The sequence below is a fragment of the Lepidothrix coronata genome, unplaced genomic scaffold (assembly GCF_001604755.1).
Source record: "Lepidothrix coronata isolate B3197 unplaced genomic scaffold, Lepidothrix_coronata-1.0 Scaffold236, whole genome shotgun sequence".
Classification (NCBI taxonomy): Eukaryota; Metazoa; Chordata; class Aves; order Passeriformes; family Pipridae; genus Lepidothrix; species Lepidothrix coronata.
The window spans coordinates 588,306-607,221 of NW_016690416.1; the positions used below are offsets into that span (position 1 = coordinate 588,306).

Below are 18,916 nucleotides of genomic sequence, written 5' to 3' on the forward strand. Positions count from 1 at the left end.
ATCGCGGGATGCTCCATCGCGGGATGCTCCATCGCGGGTCCCCCTCGTCCCGCTGTCCCCGAGGGGGGTCCCTGTGGCCCCGCTGTCCCCGAGGGGGGGTCCTCGCCGGCCCGGCCCCCCCCGGGGGCGGTGCCGGGCCCCGCACAGGTGCCGGGATTGGGCGGAACATGCAAATGCTGCGCTGACGTCAGGGCGGCTCCGGCCCGGAGAGCACAAATAGGGCCGGCCCGGCCCGCGCCGCGCACTGTCCGCACCGCCCCGCACCGGCCCCGCACGGCCCCGCACCGCCTCTGCAGCTCCGCGCCCTGCCCAGGTGAGTGCTGCCGGGAGCGCCCCGCGGGGTCCTCGCTGTGCCCCCGCGCATCCCCGCACAGCCCCGCGCATCCTCTCGCATCCCCGCACAGCCCCGCGCATCCTCTCGCATTCCCGCACAGCCCCACGCATCCCCGCATCCCCGTCCCCGCGGGTGCTGGGGGGGCTGTGCCGCCCCGCGCTGCCGCCGCCCCCGCGGACCCCCGAGCGCTCGGTGCCGGCCGGGGCGCGGGGACGGGCGGGCTCCCTCGGCCCCGGGACGCGCTCGGGGGGTCCCGCGTCCATCCTGCCGTGGGCGGGGTGTCCCGCGGTGCCCCCGTGCCGGTGTGCGGGGCCGCGGGGCGCGGGCGGGGGTCCCGTCTCGTCCCGCCGCGGTCGCGCGTGGGGCCCGCGCTTCCCCCCGTGTCCGCCGGGGGGCGATGCGGGCCCGGCCCGACGGGGCTGGAGCGGGGCCGGGAGGGACGAGACCCGCCGGGAATGGGGATGGAGCGGGGATGGAGCGCTGGGAACCGCGGGATTGCTCGGCTGTGACATCCGGGGCTGCTTCCCCAAACCCCCCGAAATGCTGCAGACGCGCCGCTGCGTGCCCGGAGGAGGGTCACGGGAGGGGTGGAACGGGACTTCTCCAGGTGTAACCTCGGAGCAGACCTGCGTTTGAAACGTATTCGGATGTCGAGCCTGGAAACCCGTGGTTAAATCCCTGCGAGGTTCAGGAGCTTTTTGTTAGTCCTGCATCCCTGCTGGATTGATGCTCCCTAGGTTTCTGCTGGGAGCACTGAAGGTCCTGGGGAATTTCAGGATCAAATGAAATATTTTCAAGTAGCTTTGGCTCAAATGAAAAATCGGGCTTGCACTTAAACATCACAGCTGATTCCAATGAGTTCTTAACCCATCCAGACTTTAAGTATTTAACTACAGACAGCTGACCGAAATCATTATTTGGCTTCACTGTGTCTTGCTGAAAGGTTACCTTAGATTGGATTTGCTCCTTAATTTTGTAGCCATCATTATCGTGGCTAGGCTTCGCGAACGAAGATTGAGGAAGGCTCTGTCCACGTTTGTTATAAAATTTTGTAGCACTTAACAAGAAATTATGGATGTCAAAATTATTTTGTCTGCCATAGAAATGCAGTTTAGATAAGGCTGGAGCAATTGGGAAGGTTGATGATAGGAACTAAGGACCAGATTGTTATCTGGTGTTAATGGAGACAATTTGTATAGAGGTAACAGTTATGTCCAAACACTTTCTTTTTGCTATAGCAACAGATAACTCAGATAATTCAGAACTTCAGATAATTAAGTTTAACCTCTTTCTTTCTAATGTGAAACTTGTTGGAAATTATTGAAAGCTGTTGCAAACCACTAATTTCTCAAATAGGCCACAATTTAAGTAGCCCTGAAAACAAAACCAATAACTGCTTTTGGCAAATTCCTTAATCTTATTATAGCCACCATAATTGAATTCTTAAAGCTTTTGTGTCATGGAGGAGAAAGTTGTGGGGTCTCTGCAGCGATCTGGCTGTCAGACAGCTCACGTTGGATGTCACAGAAGTGCTGTGAGCAGTTTGTGCTGTTCTCCACTCAATGTGCCCAGTCCCTGTCCTTTTTCAAGGTGACCTTTGATGCTTGAGTAGCTCCAAAACCTGTCCCCTAAAACCTGGGCTTGTCTTTGGCTTGTATCTGCTTACTGTTATCCTTTGAGTGGAGACCCTGCACCCATTTGCTCGTGATTTGAGGCTCTCCCTCTGTGTTGGTGCCAGTCCAAACCCACCTGGCCTTGGATGGGTGTTCTGCTGTCACTGGTGCCATTGTTGCCTTCGTGTTTGAGCTTCTTCAGATCACAGTTCATAGCCTGGTGCTGCTGTGCCTGTGGAGTGTTTCTTGCTAGAGCAGTGCCAGCTGCAAGGAGAGCTGTGAGGCTCTTCTAGCTCAGAGAAAGAAACCACAACCTTCAGGTAAACTTTTTGGCTTTGCAGAGTATTTTCTTTATCACAAGAGCCAAAATTGCTTTGGAAGCAAAGGAAATGTGTCACAAGTGAATGTGATGCTCAACTTCAATATAGTCTGGTTTAGTTCTAGTAACAGCATTAAAATTAGGAATTCCTGCATTATGGAGCAGATTAAAATGTCTCTCTGCTCACATGCAGTGGTAAAAGCAGATGTGTTAGAGACTCTCTCCTCCACCCCCAGCTCTTGAGAGTCTTCTCAGGTTTAGCTGCAACTCCCTTGTACAGGCTTTGATTTATCTGGGCAGTGGTGTCCATGCAGGCTCACATCTTGCAAATCTGTGCCTCCCTCAGGCAAGGGAAAGAAACTGGTAGCAAAATTTACAGTGGTGGTCTGTATCTATTCAATCACTTGGAGATTTTCTGTTGACTTCAGGGAACTTAAGCCTGCCATCCAGGAGCTGGATTGTGAGCTGCAGCCGTGCAGGGCTCTGCACAGAGCCTTCCCCTCAGCTCAGGGTGAGGGGGTGCTGAGTGAAGTGACATGAAAATGCTGTGTGACTGCAGAGTTAATCCTCACTTGATATTTATGGTGCCTATTTGTTGCTTGGTTGAGGCTATTAAGATATATAATGTATATTACATTAGCGTGTCCTTCTCTCACTGTGAGTGAGAGCAATTAGTGTCCCGTCAGTCAGCATGCAATAAAAATAAGTGATTTTTAAGCTGACTAGAGAAAGATGTTCTACAAATTCTATTTATAAAACCACCAGAGTTTCTAGCAGGTGGGGGCTGCCCTTTCATTTCATCAGTGTCACAGATCCTAATCCAAGCACCTTCATGTTTTCTGGCTGTTAGTTATTTACTAAATATACATTAAACTCCTGAGTGCCCTGTTTTGCTCCAGGACTGTAATTTCAAGCAGGATATGAGTCAGAGGTCTCTAGAACTCTGAAGTAGTATTTGCTCTGATGGTATCGACTGAGCATACAAAATACCTCTATAAAAGAAAAAAAAAAAAACAACCACCCCAAAAAACATGTGAGAAACAGTATTGCTGTGCTAGAGCAATTCATAATGTAACAATGTGCTTGTCGCTTATTGATAGAGTGACTTTGGTTTATTAAACATTTATTTGTAGCCCCGGTGGCGTTACATTGGAGCTTTCTAATTGGAATTTAGAAAGCCTAATAAATTTTGATTTCTTCCTGAATGCTCCCCATTCAGGGTGTTTACATGAGTGCCGAGGAAAGGCACTGCCTGAGCTCTGCAGGTGCTGTGGGCTGTGCTCCCTCTAGTGATGGGGTGTCTTTGGGCAAACAAAATAGCTGACACTGAGTCGCTGCCGCTCTAAATGGTCATGGCTCCAAAATTAGGAGGCTTGGATATACCCTGCAGCAAACACACGGCAGGAGAACACTGTAAAATGAGTCCTGTCAAGACAAGGTATGTCATGGTGAGTTAATTCAGCTCGGCTTAATTTTGCCATTAGCAGGTAATGTTGGGGTGTGTGCTCAGCCCAGGCAGCAGCCTGGCCCTGCATCCTGTAGAAATGCCATTGCCTGCTTCATTAAGTGTCATTATGCTTCATTAAGGGGTCTGTGTTTGCATCCTCCACAGCTGTTGGGAAAGGTCACAACTTCCCTCAGCCACCATGGAAAGGGCTCCAGGACTCCTTTGGTATTTTAATGGTAGAAAGTAAAAGACACAACCTCGCGTTCTTGTCCCCGAAAAGTTGAGAGGGAGCACAGCTCCTGGCTTAGCTTGCAGGGCACCAGTGCAGGGCTGGGATGCGTGGAACACCATAGTTCCATCTGACACCACTTGGAGTAATTGCATTGGCTTTGCTTCCAAATTCATTAAAAAACCTGCCCAAGGCAAGGACCACTGCTCAGAGTGGATGCAGACGTGGTGGAAACCCGGGCTTGACTCTTCCCAGTTCCCTGCAGTTGATGTGGGGCTGTGGTGGGGCACTGCCAGGGAGAAGGTGCTGCTCCTGAGTGGGATGAGTGGCAGGGCTTGGAAATGGCTCTGCCTGGGACAGAAGCAAATGAGCAGAGAAGTCACAGCCCCAGTTGGGACTCACCTCCATCATGACTGGAGAAACATGTCAGCTCTTTTCAGGCAGGATTTATTTGTCATTTGATTTGTGTCTTTCAAGTTTGGGTGGGTTTGGTGACCCTCTGGAGGAAGAATGAGTGTCCCTGTGTGCTGGGTGTCAGCTGTCACACCTGACTGTAGCCAAGGGGGGTGGCAGTGGCTCTATCTGCTCGAGGCAGCATCACCCTCTGAATCAGAGGGGAATAGTGATATAGTGACATTTCTGTCACATTGCTGGGAACCTCCAGTGGTCAGAGAAGCAAAATGGATGTCTGGGGTTTTCCTGAAGATCTGCTGAGGGTACAGGTGTGAGTCCCTGACTGTGAATGACCCTGTGCTGCTGGGGGCTCTGGAGAAGGAAGAAAAGTCACCCTTTGGCCTCTACGGTACCATAATATTGTGCTTTGGTGTGGTTTGCTTTTGGCCACAGTAGTTACAGAAATCCCAGGACTCTGGTTCTGCAGGAGCTGTGTGGGAACAGCATGTCCTGAGGAGGACAGTTTTGGGGTAAAACTGCTGTGGGGTGGGACTGTAGTGCTCCATGGGCACTGCCCAAGTGTGGATGGACACCGTCAGCTGCAGCTTCTGCCGTGTTACTGAGCCCGAGCTGGGTTTGGCTGTGAGATGGTTGTCCCATGAATGTTCTCTTGTTTTCAACAGACTTGAAACGATGCCATCAAGAAGCTTTTGGTGCTCTCTTGTGTTGCTCGGGGTTTTCCCTCTGGTCACGAGGGGATGGATGGACGTGGACAGGAGCAGGAGGCTGTTCTCGGACGCGGGGAGGTGGCACCAAGAGGTACCGTACACCAGCTGCTGCTGCAGCTCCAGCTCTTGCCTTTCTATTTTGGGGCTGAGTTGAGGCTCTCCATGCTGAAAACAAAAAACAAGTGTGGGCTTATTCATGTATATTTGTATTAAACACCTGCTGAGGAGGTCAGTGAAGCAGAAGGTTTTAGACTTACTGGATATACTGACATCATCTGGGAGGGAAATTGGGCATCTGGCTGTTGTGGAGGTGCTCTGTCCTGGGGCTGCTGGGGCTAATGAAACTAAATTTAATAAGCAAGCTTTGTCCTGGTTCTTTACTTGGGTCACTGGACCTTTAGGTCAAACCTGATAAAAAGCTCTTTTGCTGCTTAAAAAAAAGGAAAACTGAGACACAGATAGCTCTGAGAGAATCAGCAAAGTGACTTCCCGGGAGCGTTTCCCTCCTGACTTTGTGATGTGAAACTCCTGTGAAGCACAAAGCCATAGAAAAGGCCCCAGGGACAGTGGCTGTAGCCAGGGGTGATGTTCCTCCACCCCAGTGCCTGTCTCCTTGGGCTGGGGGGAGCCCTGTGCAGGAGGGCAGGGCAGTGATGCCCTTCCCAGTGTTCAGTCCCAGGCTCATGGAGGAGCAGCTGAAGGTGTTTTCAGTGCTGGAGGTGCCAGTGTTGGCTCTGGCTGCCGTGCTGGGATGGAGCAGGTCCCTGGTGTGGCAGGGGTTGGGTGCAGGCTGTCCCAGCAGGGCTGGTGGCTCTGCCCCAGGGCTCGGTGCTGCCTGCTGAAATATTTAGGCTCATATTTTCACATGTCCGAGGCTGAGACTTGTGAATAAAACCGTAAAAATCTACAGCTGTGGCTTTCTTGAGCAGTCAGTGCTGAATGCTGAAACAATTTTAGTTATTTAATTAGTTCCTGATGATCATGTGTTGGCTAAGTGGTGGCTCTGGAAGTGGGAGGTGGTGGGGGAGGCCAGGAAAGGGAGCCTTGGCTATTTTTTAATTGCCAGTGCCTCCAACACTTCTGTCCTGGCAGACACATCAGTCAGTGCCAGGCTAATGATAAGACCTTGATGGATTCATGTTGCAATTGGATCTCTTTAAGCCTCAGGATCTGGTTCTAGCTGGAGAATCCCATTTCTCCCAGTCACATCCCATCTACAAACACCCACAAGTGTCTGCATTATAGTTTAAGCCAATTAAAAAGTTACTCTTTGCTGCTTAACAGGACTCAAAAGTCATTTCAGTGCTGTTGCAGGTTCTGAGTTCTGTCTCAGGTGTCCTTTTTTTCTGGAGTTATCCATCCTCTGGTCTGTAAAAGTGAAGAAAAACAGTTCCCCTCCACACCCCCACTGTTATTTTGCTGCTGTGGAGGCTCAGGTGATACACTGGTACTCTGTTAACCATGTTCCTGTAGAGTCTCAGGTCACTTTTGCCTTTTTATTAAAAATAATTAAGTATTTTTCATGCTTTTGCAGTTGAAAAAATCTCATTCTTCACTAATGCATATTAGTTTTGATTTTTGAAAAAAGTTACTCTGAAGAATTAAATTCATTACTCAAATAATTTACTTTAACATAAATCACAGAACTATTACATTACTTGAAAGACACTAATTCATTTGATCTTTCCCTAAAACCCATGACGTTATTTTACCAATTACTTGATCTTGCTTGAGGTGGAAGAATCTCAGTGAGAAATGTATTTGCTCAGGTTTGCTCAGAATTTAACGAGTGTGACTATTAAAATTTTCAATGTACAAAGAATGCAATTAAAAGAGCTTCAAGGGATGAGAGTTATAATTCAGATTTTTGAAAAAAATAACTGTGTAGAGAGCTTGTTTCCACAAGAAATAGTCTTTATAAAAGTATGGCACCAAACACCAAGATGAATCTGAAAGCCCTGAGCAAAGCTTTTGGTAGGTCAGGGAGACTGAGATAAACACCTCCTGAGAGAGAACAGCAGATATTTTCTCTTGCAGAAAATAGTTTAGCCATAAAACCTTTTTAATAACAAAAATCACCTGAAATTCTTCTGTAGTGATGCTGGGCTTGGTTCAGTTTGGAGCTCCTCATCCATGAGAAGTTCGTTAGGCACCAAATTTTATGACTGGATTAATATGCAGAGCCATTAACATGCATTTGAAAACATTGAATCACAAATAGAAATGCTCCTGGCAATTCACTAAAATTGCTTTAGAAACGAGTAAAGGGTTAATTTACAGGTCAAGTAATTTGAAGTGTGCTCTGATGGAAAATTCCTGTGAACTTCATCAAAGCAAATACTGGGGTATGGGTCACTGACCTTCACTAATACTTGTTCTGATCTACATAGGAACAAGTTGACTGAATCAAAAACGTTGCTTAATTTATGTTCAGATTGCTAAATTGATTTCTTCATGGCTTGTGGTAGAATTATTGCAGTTGTGCTTTGCATTTATAAAGGAAAAATAAGACTACACTCTACAGTCCTTCTGATGAGAAATGAACTCTCTAACACAGCAGTGGTCTGTGTTTTTCTTGGTGCTCAGCCTTTCATCCCTCAAATTTTTGGGGTGTTCCTGAGAAGAGGATTGTTTTCTGGAATATTTGTAGTCCTGATTAGGTAGTTAATAAATACATGAATGCAGGATGAAATTCCAATGGTGTAGAATGAGCTAAAATAGAAAACCTAATTGAAAAAAGGACAGCATTAGGATTTGAAGTGGAAACTTGCAAGTTGGCTGGTTTGTGTTAATTTTGGAGAATACTCTGTCACATTTACACTGTGAAACTTCCCATGGGCTGGTTCCAGGGGGTGCTGGGAAGCTCTTGAAGCTTCTGGGCATTGCACATGGACTTGGGTGCAGCTTCTCAGGGTTGAACCATCAGAGGACTCAATCCTACTGAGTGGAATAGATGCCAAAATACTTAAATATATAGAGGTCACCACTGCAGAGGGGTATTTTTGGACGAGTTTTTGCCTCTGCCTTCAGCAAGTCTGATTCCATGGTCAAGCTGGATGTGTTAGGGGTGAGCACGATTCGTGGGCAGCTCTGTGCTGGCTTAGAAGGGCTTTGAGCTGCCCACAGAACACCAGGTGTGTGACTGGGGTCACCTCTTCCTTCTAGAAAGGAGTTTTATAAAATGCAGCTCTGTGAGTCGTTGCCAGTGGCAGCGAAGGGACTTTCCAGCATGAGCAGAAAAAAGACAAACAACCTGGATCTGAAATAACCCTGGAGTTTGGATTTGGAGGAGAACTTGGCCAGGAGGCTCTGATGGAAAGCCAGGGGTGTTAGTCCACTCAGTCTCTCAAGGAACTCCACACTCGTAGCTCAGATTGATTTTTTTTTTTTTTCAGCCTCCTGGGGTATTTTGCAAAAGCATCTAATTCAAGATTGAAATTTGACAGCCAGCTTTCCTTCTGCCATTCTCTGCTTTCTCTGGCAGGGGCTGCTTCCCTGTGTGTGCTGAAGCCAAGCTGGTTTTGCCATAGTTCTTGGGACAGGTTTTCCATCTCCCTTTCCCAGCCCACGGGGAGCAGAGCAGTGCTGCAGGACTTCCTCAGCCCAGATCTCCCATGTGCTGCAGGGAGCTCCTCTAACAGGAGTCATCTCAGAAACTAAATTGTGTGTTAGGTTTTCTGGGGCACTGCTGGTGGGGAGCTGGAGCAATATTATCCCAGCTTGAGAGCGTGAAAGTGGAGAATAATCCTGTGTTGTGGTACACGAGTAGTTGTTTTGTGCTGAATTGTTAAATATTTGGATGTCACCAAGCTCCCAAGCAGCTCCAGCAAAGGCTGGCAGACATCCTGTGGTCTGCTCAGGGCTACAGAACCATAACAGCTCTGTGGTTTGCTAGAAATACTTAATTGCTTTAATTTGGCTTTCATGCCGTGCCTTTTTTTTGTTTATTTATTTATTTTTGCCACCCATCCTCCTCCTTAAGAAGCCTGAGGAGACTGCAGGGACCTTGATCGTTCCTCCCCATTGCTGTTTGATACCTTGTCTTGCTTTATGCCTTTAAATGACATCAGCAACCTCAGAGCATCCTGGGTGGTTAGACCAATGCTTATTTTCATGCTCATAAACCCAGCAAACCTGCTCATTTTTCAAGGCACCATAACTTTCTCCATGCTGGCAGGTATTGGCTGGGTTGCTGCCCGTGGGTTTTGTTCAGTAGTTATTACTTGACCAAAGCTGTAGACACCCCCTCCCTGGAAGCATTCCAGGCTGGGTTGGAAGGGTTTGGGAGCAGTTCTGGTCTAGTGGAAGGTGTGGCAGGGGTGGCACTGGATGATCTTTAAGGTCCCTTCCAAACCAAAACAATCTGTGGTTCTGTTTCTGTGGCACCTGAACTGCTTAAAACCTCCAAGGATAAATGTACCTCAAACCTCCCTCTGCCTGCAAACAGCTGGGTCAGAGCAGCCCTTCAGTGCCATCCTAGCCAGGATAAAGCACCTCTCTGGAGTCCACTCACAGCCTCCACTGTGCTTGGCTGGAGGATCAATTATTGCTGGAATTCCTCATTATATTCAGATTCTTCAATGTTGCATCACTTACTGCTGCATCTGAAGACCACAGCCAGGCTATTCTGAGCAGCAAGGGAGTCATAGGGATGATTTTTTGCTCCTTGCCCCAGCAAAGTCATATTTCCTAACCCAACAGACCAGGAAAGGAATGTTTTGGAAAGCAAGGTACAAAATTGCAAAGACTTTTATCAGAAGATTTTGCTTCTAATTCAAATAGAGACACAATTTCAGAGCACGAGCTTGGAGTAAGACAGGCACAGTGTATCAATTTTATATGCAGTTGAAAATCTAATATCCTGGTATTTATTTTAATTATTAGTAGTAGTCGTGTGTTCTTTGCCATGTCAGTGTTCTTTCTGCTTTTCATTCAGTTTGGATTAAAAAAAGGAAAGAATCAAATTTGAACTTAAATCTGTAATGGGCTCCAACCTGCTCCTGTTTAAGCATTAATGAAGGTACATGGAGACAAGAGTGAGGTTTATTTTTGTATCACTGTGGTATGTAGTGATAATTCACTCCCTGTTACCTGCATTGAAGTGCTATCTCTAACAAGCTGTAATTGCTTTTTTGTGGAGCAGTCCAAATCTTAACTAGTATATTATCCCTGTAGAGATGAGAAGCTTTAGCTCTGAGTGCTGGTTATCAGAGCATCTGCAGTTCAAGGTGCTGTGGAATGTTTTGATAGTATCTGTCTCCTGACTGTTTGTTATATATATATTTGTTGGGGTCCTTTCTCTGCATCCCCAAACCCCACCTACCTTCTTCTGTGTCCTCAGAGGATTTAATAAATGCTGTATCTTATGGGATGCTCTTATGCTCAGAGTACTAAAAAATGTGAATGCTGTGCTACTTGGGGCAAAGCAGGCACTGCATACTTGAATAATAGCAGAAAATTTGAAGAATTTTGGTTTATGGCCCAGGATCAGGGATTGTCAAGGTGCAACTGTGAAAAATCAAACCTAGATGGGGAAATGCTGGTGTGTTTCTGAAGAAGAGAATAAAAGCAGAGTAAAACATGTTGCAAATAAAAAAAGAAATCAAAGGCAGTCTTAACTTGGCTGTGATGTGGCAGAGGGTCACACTGATATTCTGTTCAGAAGCCATTTAACCTTAAAAGACTAAATATTGACTAATTTTTAGCATATTCTCCCTTTAAATAAAAGGCTGCAGCAGTAGTTTTTAAAGGAAGACAGTTCTACTTAAAGCACTTTGTACCATCAAGCAGGGGAATTATCAGTTCCTTAGATTAGCCAGGCTACATCTGCAAATTTGGGCTTTCTAAAAACAGCCATCCCAGGAGCTTCCCCATGACAATGTGGAAATTTATGGAGCTGTACCTGGGTTTCTCATCTGAAGTCCAGAAATAGCAGTGAGCAAAATCAGAGAGGCAGCAATTACCTCAATTAGCTGCCTTATGGCCGAGCAGATGATCCTGTGTGATGTGAGACATCAGAGCTTCTCTCCGTGTTTATACCAGACAGGACAAATCTAAATTGCCAGTGTCTGTGCTGGTAGCAAGCTTTTTCAAAACAGGAGCACGTGATCTGGTTTTTTTTTTCCCCCACGTGCCTGATCAAAAAAAAAAAAAGGTGGATATTCTCTGCCTGATTAGTGAGGTTTTTGAAAATGTTCTGTGTTCTTGGTTGTAAACAGAAAATCCTGATTGTCAGGCTAAGCTGTGTGTTAGTCATAACCTCTGCTGATGCTACAGCCCATGTGCAGTGTCTTACCAGCCCTGTGCTGGGTGTCATTTCATTGAATGGTTTCGGTTAGAAGGGACCTTAAAATTCATTTATTCCACTCCACTGCCATGGGCAGGGACACCTTCCACTAGCCCAGGTTGCTCCAAGCCCCGTCCAACCTGGCCTTGGACACTTCCAGGGATACAGGGGCAGCCACAGCTTCTCTGGGCAACCTGTGCCAGGGCCTCCCCCCCTCCCAGGGAAGAGTTTCTTCCCAATATCCCATCTACATCTGCCCTCTTTGCTTGACCCCTCACTGGAGATAAGGAAGAGAATGCTCTGAAGGGAGGAAAAAAAAATCCCTGGCATGATAATCTATTAATAGGAAGAGACAGTTCTTTATTAATTTGCTAAGTGAGTCAGGACTGTATATTTAGAAGTAGTGCAGCAGTTGGGCTGAGCCTGAGAGCAGCTCCCTGGAGCCCTGGGGTGTGCAGAGGTGGCAGCTGATTTATTGTGAGCCCCAGTGTGAGCCCAGCTGCAGGGACTGACTTTGATTTATCTGCCTGCACTGCTGTGTCTCCCACAAAGGGTCTGCTAAGGGGGTTGCTCCAGGCCAGCAGTGCAGGAAATTTGTAGGTCTGGGTTGTGTTACCTGTTCTTCTACATCTCTTCCACCTGATCCGTTAATTGGATCCGTTAATCGGACTTCTTCACAAAGTCCACTCTGGTAACTTCTGCTCATAGAAAGGGGTGTCTTTTGACTAAATCTAAATCAGCATTAAAGGGCAGGAGACTGAAACCATAGCCAGGTTATCCTGGGGGTTGCTGTGCTTGAGGGCAGTTGGTACCTGTTTGGTGCCAGCCTTGGTGGTCCATGTTCTATGTTTGTGGGTCAGAGTAAAGGGATGGGAAATGCAAAGCTGTGGACAGAGCTCTAAATACTGAATTCATCCCTAGAAGTGCCCAAGGCTGGGCTGGACAGGACTTGGAGCAACCTGGTCCAGTGCAAGGTGTCCCTGCCCATGGAATGAGATGAGTTTTAAGGTCCCTTCCAACCCAACCCATTCTGGGATTCTGTACCAAACAACCTGACAGTGGTTTTGCTGCTTGAATCCCTCACTAATGACTGTCAGTAAACCCATTTGCAGCACCCTGGATACCAAGCACTGTTGTATATTGTGTGTTCCCTCCGTGGTGTTGTGTTTTAACGCTGCACAATGAAGTTCCCAGTGCCTTGTGTTCGCTCTGAATGAAATCTGATTTATCCCCAGTGCTCTGCTCATCCCTGGGCCCATGACTGAGCATTAATCAGGAGATAAAACACCAACCAGCTATTATGCCTTGGCAGGACAGGTAGATGCTGCCTTCTGAGAGACTGGCATTCCCTTTGTAAGAGCAGAAAGGGGCTTTGTGCAAAGCAGTTGTTAAATTGCCTCAGGTTCACACACACGGCAGCTCCAGGGGAGTGAAGCTCTGTGACAGCAGGCACTGAACTGCAGTGGATTTTGGTTCTGATTTTTGTCTTTCTTTATCCAGGTAGAATTAGTTATCACACTCGATGACACTGTTCTTTAGGAGATGCAGTTTTTTCAGTAGCTACATGGCTGGGGAAGGGCAATCCTGAAGCAAACACATAACATTGATTTCCACATAACAGTGATCAGGCACTTCAGCTACAGAACAGAAGGACCTTTTACTCTGTACTCAATTGACTAACCATTAAAAAGTAGGAAAATAGGTGCTAAAAGTGAACCTTGGCAAATAAAACTGTTGTGTTGCATTAATGAAGTGCTGTTTAAAGGGGTACATGAAGAAGCTTTCTGGAAGGAATGGAAAATCCGAAACAAATTTTTCCTTTCAAAGCATGTGATTTATGCTCTGATAAAATTAGATTTTTAGTTAAAAGAATTTGCAGTCATTAAATGGTGCCCATGAAATAAGTCTCATTTATAACCATCTGCTTTATGGCTTCTGCAGAAAAGTGTTCCTCAGGCAATGCATTCGAGAACTTTAGTGTCATTTTTATCAAAATAGTTTGGATCTCTACTGGTAACACTATTAAAACCTCTGTGTGATCTTTTTTTAACTTGAGAGCAGTATCTTCTAGCACAAGAAAGGTCTCTACCTGGGCCTGATACCTTTTTGTGCTGTTCCCTAAGCCCTGCCGTGCTTGCCAGGTATTTTCCCATTTTTCTGTGTTCTCCTGAAATCATGAGAATTCTCAGTGTCACTGGTGTTTTTCTTCATGGAAGGGATATTTTGGGGGACACAAATGAGAAGTGAGGGTTTGAACTGACCTCGTGTTCTCCCACTGCAGTTCTGACAAGCTTTTCTTCTGAATCCTGCATCTGTTTTTGGGGTAGTTTATATTCATCAGAGCTCATAATTATAAGGGGAATAGAGTAAAAGAAGGGAAACTTTGAAGACCATCCTTTGTTTTTCACGATGTCTGTGCAGACATGGAAGTACCAGAAGGGTGTTTAATACAAGTGAGCTGACACTTGGATTTTTTTTTTTTAATAGAGTCTGATTGTCTATTTTCTTTTGATCAATATTAATAGTTGTAATTAGTTTTAGTGTTTCTCAGCTTTTGAACTGCAGAGAATTCAAACAGCTCGTTCAAGGGAGGGACTCTGGGGAACTTTAAAAGTACTCTTCCCTTTTGCATGTCCTCCATGTACACAGGATTAAGGACAGCAGCTGGGGCTGAGGTTTTTTTATCCTGTGCCCCACCTCTCAAACTAATATTTTGAAAAGCTCTGAGAGGTCCCTGGAGTAAAACTGCCTGTGCAGCTCGGGAGCTTTGCTGCCTGAAGAGGATAAATGCTTTGAAGTCTCTGCTAATCCTGAATGCCAGTGTACACATTGCTCAGGATCACTGAGGTAGCATCCTACAGGGAATAATGACAGTGGTTTTTATAAGCAAATACCCCTCTTTTTGTTTATCCCTCTCAGTTGACTTGGAGGGTGCCAAGGTCTGTTAACAGTCCTTCATGATTCTCTATTTTTAATACTCGTTGCAAGAAGTAACTCCAACAATGGAAATTAAACGTGTTTGTAATTAACCCATAAATAATGTTGCTGCTTGAAATTAAATATTTATTCCTCTGAAGTCTCACCATTAGCACAAGCAGATAGTGTTGTCTGGGAATGCAGTACCCTTTGAGACTTTATGCAGTGCCTTTTTAACAGAAGTTTCTGTATTAGAGATGGTTGTGATGCAAATCATGTAGGTGAGCATGGCTGAAATGAGCCTCTGAGTAGTCCAGTTGCTTTGAAATTATTCAAGTATTTGAACAAGTGTCTACTAAAAGTACCTGTAATGGCTCCTCCTTCCTCAACCCCAAATCTTTGGTGTAGTGATAATAACCCTGCTAGATTGCTCCCTCTTAATATCAATGGGGGGGGAAATCCATTTTAAAGAAAAATGTTGTGTTTCACAATGTAAGTTATCACCCAGTGATGAATCACTTTGTGTTATATTTATCCATCAAATATCTGTGAACAAGCTGAAGTGTGTGCTTGTAATTACTCCTCAGTTATTGCCCTGAGCTTCACAGCTGCTTCCCTGGGTCAGTGACTCATGTTTTTAGGGGGTTTTGTTCCTCCTGCCTTTGAACAATTCTCGTATTTCATAAAAACCACCACCAAAAAATTCTCTTTTTCCTTATAGGACTCCAGAAGGTTTGAAGTTACAAGAAGAAAAGGTAGGAAACCCAGTTTTCTTTCAGTGTGTGTGTGTGTGTTGGTGTCGAGTATTCTTGCAGTAACATTTTAAAACAAGCCTAAGTTTACCCACTTGAAAGGTCGTGCTGCTGGGGGATTTCCAACAGTCTGTGCCTGGTGCTTGTCTGACAGCTCTTGGTGTCACAAATTGTACTTTTTTTTTTTTCAATGAAAAGCTACTCTTTTAGCACAGAATTGCATGATGGTGTTTGGGGTGCAAGGCAAGGTTTGGGTGCTGGCAGGGCACCAAAATGGCTTTGAACTAAAGGAGGGCAGGTTTAGGTTGGATATTGGGAAGAAATCCTTCCCTGGAACGGGGGGAGGCCCTGGCACAGGTTGCCCAGAGAAGCTGTGGCTGCCCCATCTCTGGAAGTGTCCAAGGGCAGGTTGGACGGGGCTTGGAGCAACCTGGGCTAGTGGAAGGTGTCCCTGCCCATGGCAGGGGGTGGCACTGGATGAGGTCCCTTCCAACCCAAACATTCTGTGATAAACTCTGACCCTGGAGCATTTCAGGGAGGAAAAGATGCAGACAAAGCTCTCCATGGATCACTCTGCAGGTGCACCCAAAGGTGCCTCATTCCCTGCTCCTGGGAACTGCTGCCTTGGGAATTAACTGGCTGCTGCCACCAGGGGCTCTTTGCAGGCTCCTGGGTGAGGATGGGCCATCAAAGAGCTCGTTCTGGTTGTCATTAATTCAGATTTTGCTCAGCAGATGTTCTCTGGATCAGGCAGTAGCTTCCCTCATCCGTCCCAGTAGAATGTGAAGTGGGAATCCCTTTCCTTTCGAGGGATTAATGCAATCCCCATCCCCCTCCAGCAGCTTCTTTAATTGCTTCAGGCATCCCCTGTGTTGGGAAGAGGTTGTAACTACCAGTGTTTTACTGCAGAAATTAAAAAGGTCAGGTCCGAGGGTAACTTGTCTTCTGGGCACATAATCTCCTTTCTTTTTCTGTGGTTGTGTTTTTGTGTGTGTTCGTTTTGGTTTTTCCTTCTGCGAGGCTGAGGCAGCAGAGAGGAACTGAATAAATTAAAATATTATAATAAATATATATTATAAATATATAAAAGTATAAATATAAAAATATAATTATATAATACGAATATATAGAAATATAAATAATATGAATATATAAAAATATAAATATAGAAATATAAGTATATAATATATAAATATATAAATATAAATATATAATATATAGAAAATATAAATATATAATATATAGAAAATATAAATATAGAAAATATAAATATATAATATAAAAAGATGAAATATAAATATATGAATATATAACATAAATATATAAAATTATAAAAATATGCTTATATAATATAAATATGTATAAATATAAATATATAAATATATAATGTAAAAGATAAAATATAAATATATAAATATAAATATATAATATAAATATATATAAATATAGCTGTTGCTAAAGGTGAAATCTGTGTAGCCCAGATGTCCAGCATATGTGTGTGTTTGGTCAAACTTCTGCCACTCTTTGTGAAGAAATGGAGTTTTATTGGACTCCCCTCGATCTCAGACCGAGGGAGGGCTCTTGGCTGGGTCAAGGTTGCTTTGAGATGCAGAAGAGCATCTTGGCATCCTGGATGTGGAGACATTCCAGTCCTGCTCTGGCTCTGGTTTGTGATGTAGTCCATTACAGACACACAGATGGAATCCAACCTACTGGGTGTACCTCTAGTCCTAGTTCAGATAAGAATTTCTCTCCAGAGTTCCCTTCCCAGTGAAAGCCACCAACACCTCTGAGAACTTAAATAGGGCAGTTTTTGAAATCAGGGCTGAGTTTATAGATCCTGTGGGTGCTTGGAGAACATTCTTCCAGAGCAATGATGGGTTTGGAGATCCGTGTCTCAGGACACCACATTCCCAGGCTGAGTGAGCCTGGTTTCTTGTTGCCTTCACAGGATGGGTGAGACTTGACTTTCATCTGAAAGGGTGAAACCATAAGTTTTTTCAGAAGTGAATTCAAGATAATGAACTTCTCTGTCAGAGGCTCGTTAGACCCACGGCTGGTATGGAGAGAAGGGGATGAAAATTGGGGGAATTAGGATGTACAGATAAATTTGGATGCCCAGCAAGGCAGTCTGTGAATAATCCAGGCTGCCTGAAGAACTGCAAACTCCTCAGGAGTCAAAAAAATGCTAACAAACGTGATAAATACACCTTGGCCACAAAAGCCTGTGGATTTGCAGAGCTACCTGGGGATTTTCAGTAATGATTAAGTATCTTCTTCTCTGGAGTTATTCCTCAATAGTGCCTATAAAATAATTCAACTAAAGGCTCTTTCACAAACGTCCTCAGTATTAAAATGTGCACAGAGCAGATACCACTTGGTGCCAGGAAAAAAAAAAATAACAGGGGGTTTGAAATGTTTATTATGCACACAAAAGGATTTATTGTAGATTTTGTGATAGGTTATGAAGCGATTTTAATATTCAGGCCTTTTTTCCTCCCTGAAATGGTAATTTTTGTAGATAATGGTTTTTACCCGAGGAAATGAGATGATTGAAAAAGATTTGAGGGTGTGGGGGTTTATCCTTGTTCGGTTCCCTTGGTGGAAGGTTTGGCTTCCTCTCGACAAGCTGAAAATCTTTAAAACTTAAAAATATCTAATAGAAACCCCCCCAAAGGTGAGAGCTCAGCAGACTTACTCTATGCCCGCTTTTATCATCCCATGCTCACGGATGATCCAGGATGATTACAAAAAGAGCTTTTGGGGAAAGGAGGGGCAATCCTGGTTTACATTCTTCAGGATTTTTCTTTATTTCGGGACAAAAGGTTTGAGTCCTTTAGATTTAAAGCAGAGGCTTTTCTTTCAAAGGGAACAAAGCCTCGATTGTTGTCAAGTGTGAAAACATTTTCTTCCCTTTTTTAGCTGTGGATGAGTGTAGTTAAACCGGGAGGCTTTGGCTTTCCGAAGTGTCAGGATTAAATATGCTGGAGAAATTCGGAACCTGCTCCAAAGCCCATTACAGTCAATGAATGGCTTTCCTTTGACTTCCATGGGCTCGAGATCAGCAGTAATTACAGGATCTTTTAATTGCTGTGGTGTGGAGGGGAGATGCCTCCCTGACTGCAGCTGGCAGCCACCTTCCAGGGATGGATGGAGACTGATTTCCTTGTGAATTGAAATGGAAATGGGTGCAGGGCCATTTTGTGCCTGGATTGTCCAACTGGTGTGCAAATATTAACCTTTCGGACTAAAAATAATTTTTTAATCAAAAACCCCCACCCCTCATTCTGGGAGTTGAATAGAAGGCGCAGGAATATTTTTCTTAATTCAGTTGATATTTGGCTCTGAGGGGGTCAGACAGTATCCACCTGGATTATGCTCATGCAGTGGAAACTAGAATATGGGACAAGGTGCCAGGTTTTGTGTTGTGCTCTAAAAACAAACAAACCCCCAACCAGCCAAAAAACCTGAGAACACAAACTCAAAACCCAGCATGTGATAAACAGGCACAGGATTTGAATGCTCTCCATTTATGTTTTTCTGTTGAATTAAAATTGGGGGGGAAGATGGAGCAGAAAGACCTTTTTTCAGCTGTTGAGTCTTTTCCCTTTTCCTGAGTACAGCTCTCTGCCCAAGCATCTGTAGAGGCTCACAAAGCACAAAGAGCCAGGTCTTCAGCAGACACAAATAAGCAAAGCTCTGCTGGATTAATGGACACCTTTGCTTTTTACTAGCCCGAGCACTTAAAACTTTTTAATTTGTTTTTGTGTTGACTGCAATCATCCATTCAACAAATTAGTGTCAAAAGATGCTTTGGAAACCGTTCAGCCAAGAAATGTTCAAGCAAATTGCTTCTGCTCTGACCATATAATCTTATTAAATGAGATGCAGCCCTAGAT

At 45.0% G+C, this 18,916-nt stretch overlaps 1 protein-coding gene across 4 annotated transcripts in view; it reads left to right on the forward strand.

Moving 5' to 3' along the window:
- Positions 1–259: 259 nt before the first annotated feature.
- FSTL4 (follistatin like 4) overlaps positions 260–18,916 on the forward strand; it is a 199,749-nt gene continuing 181,092 nt past the window's right edge. For all 4 annotated transcript variants that reach the window (XM_017834624.1, XM_017834626.1, XM_017834625.1 and 1 more), the window contains exons 1-3: positions 260–313; positions 5,019–5,154; positions 14,987–15,020. In XM_017834624.1, the coding sequence (XP_017690113.1) occupies positions 5,029–5,154; positions 14,987–15,020 (160 nt within the window). In that variant the 5' untranslated portion in view covers positions 260–313; positions 5,019–5,028. The remainder of the gene's footprint in view (positions 314–5,018; positions 5,155–14,986; positions 15,021–18,916) is intronic.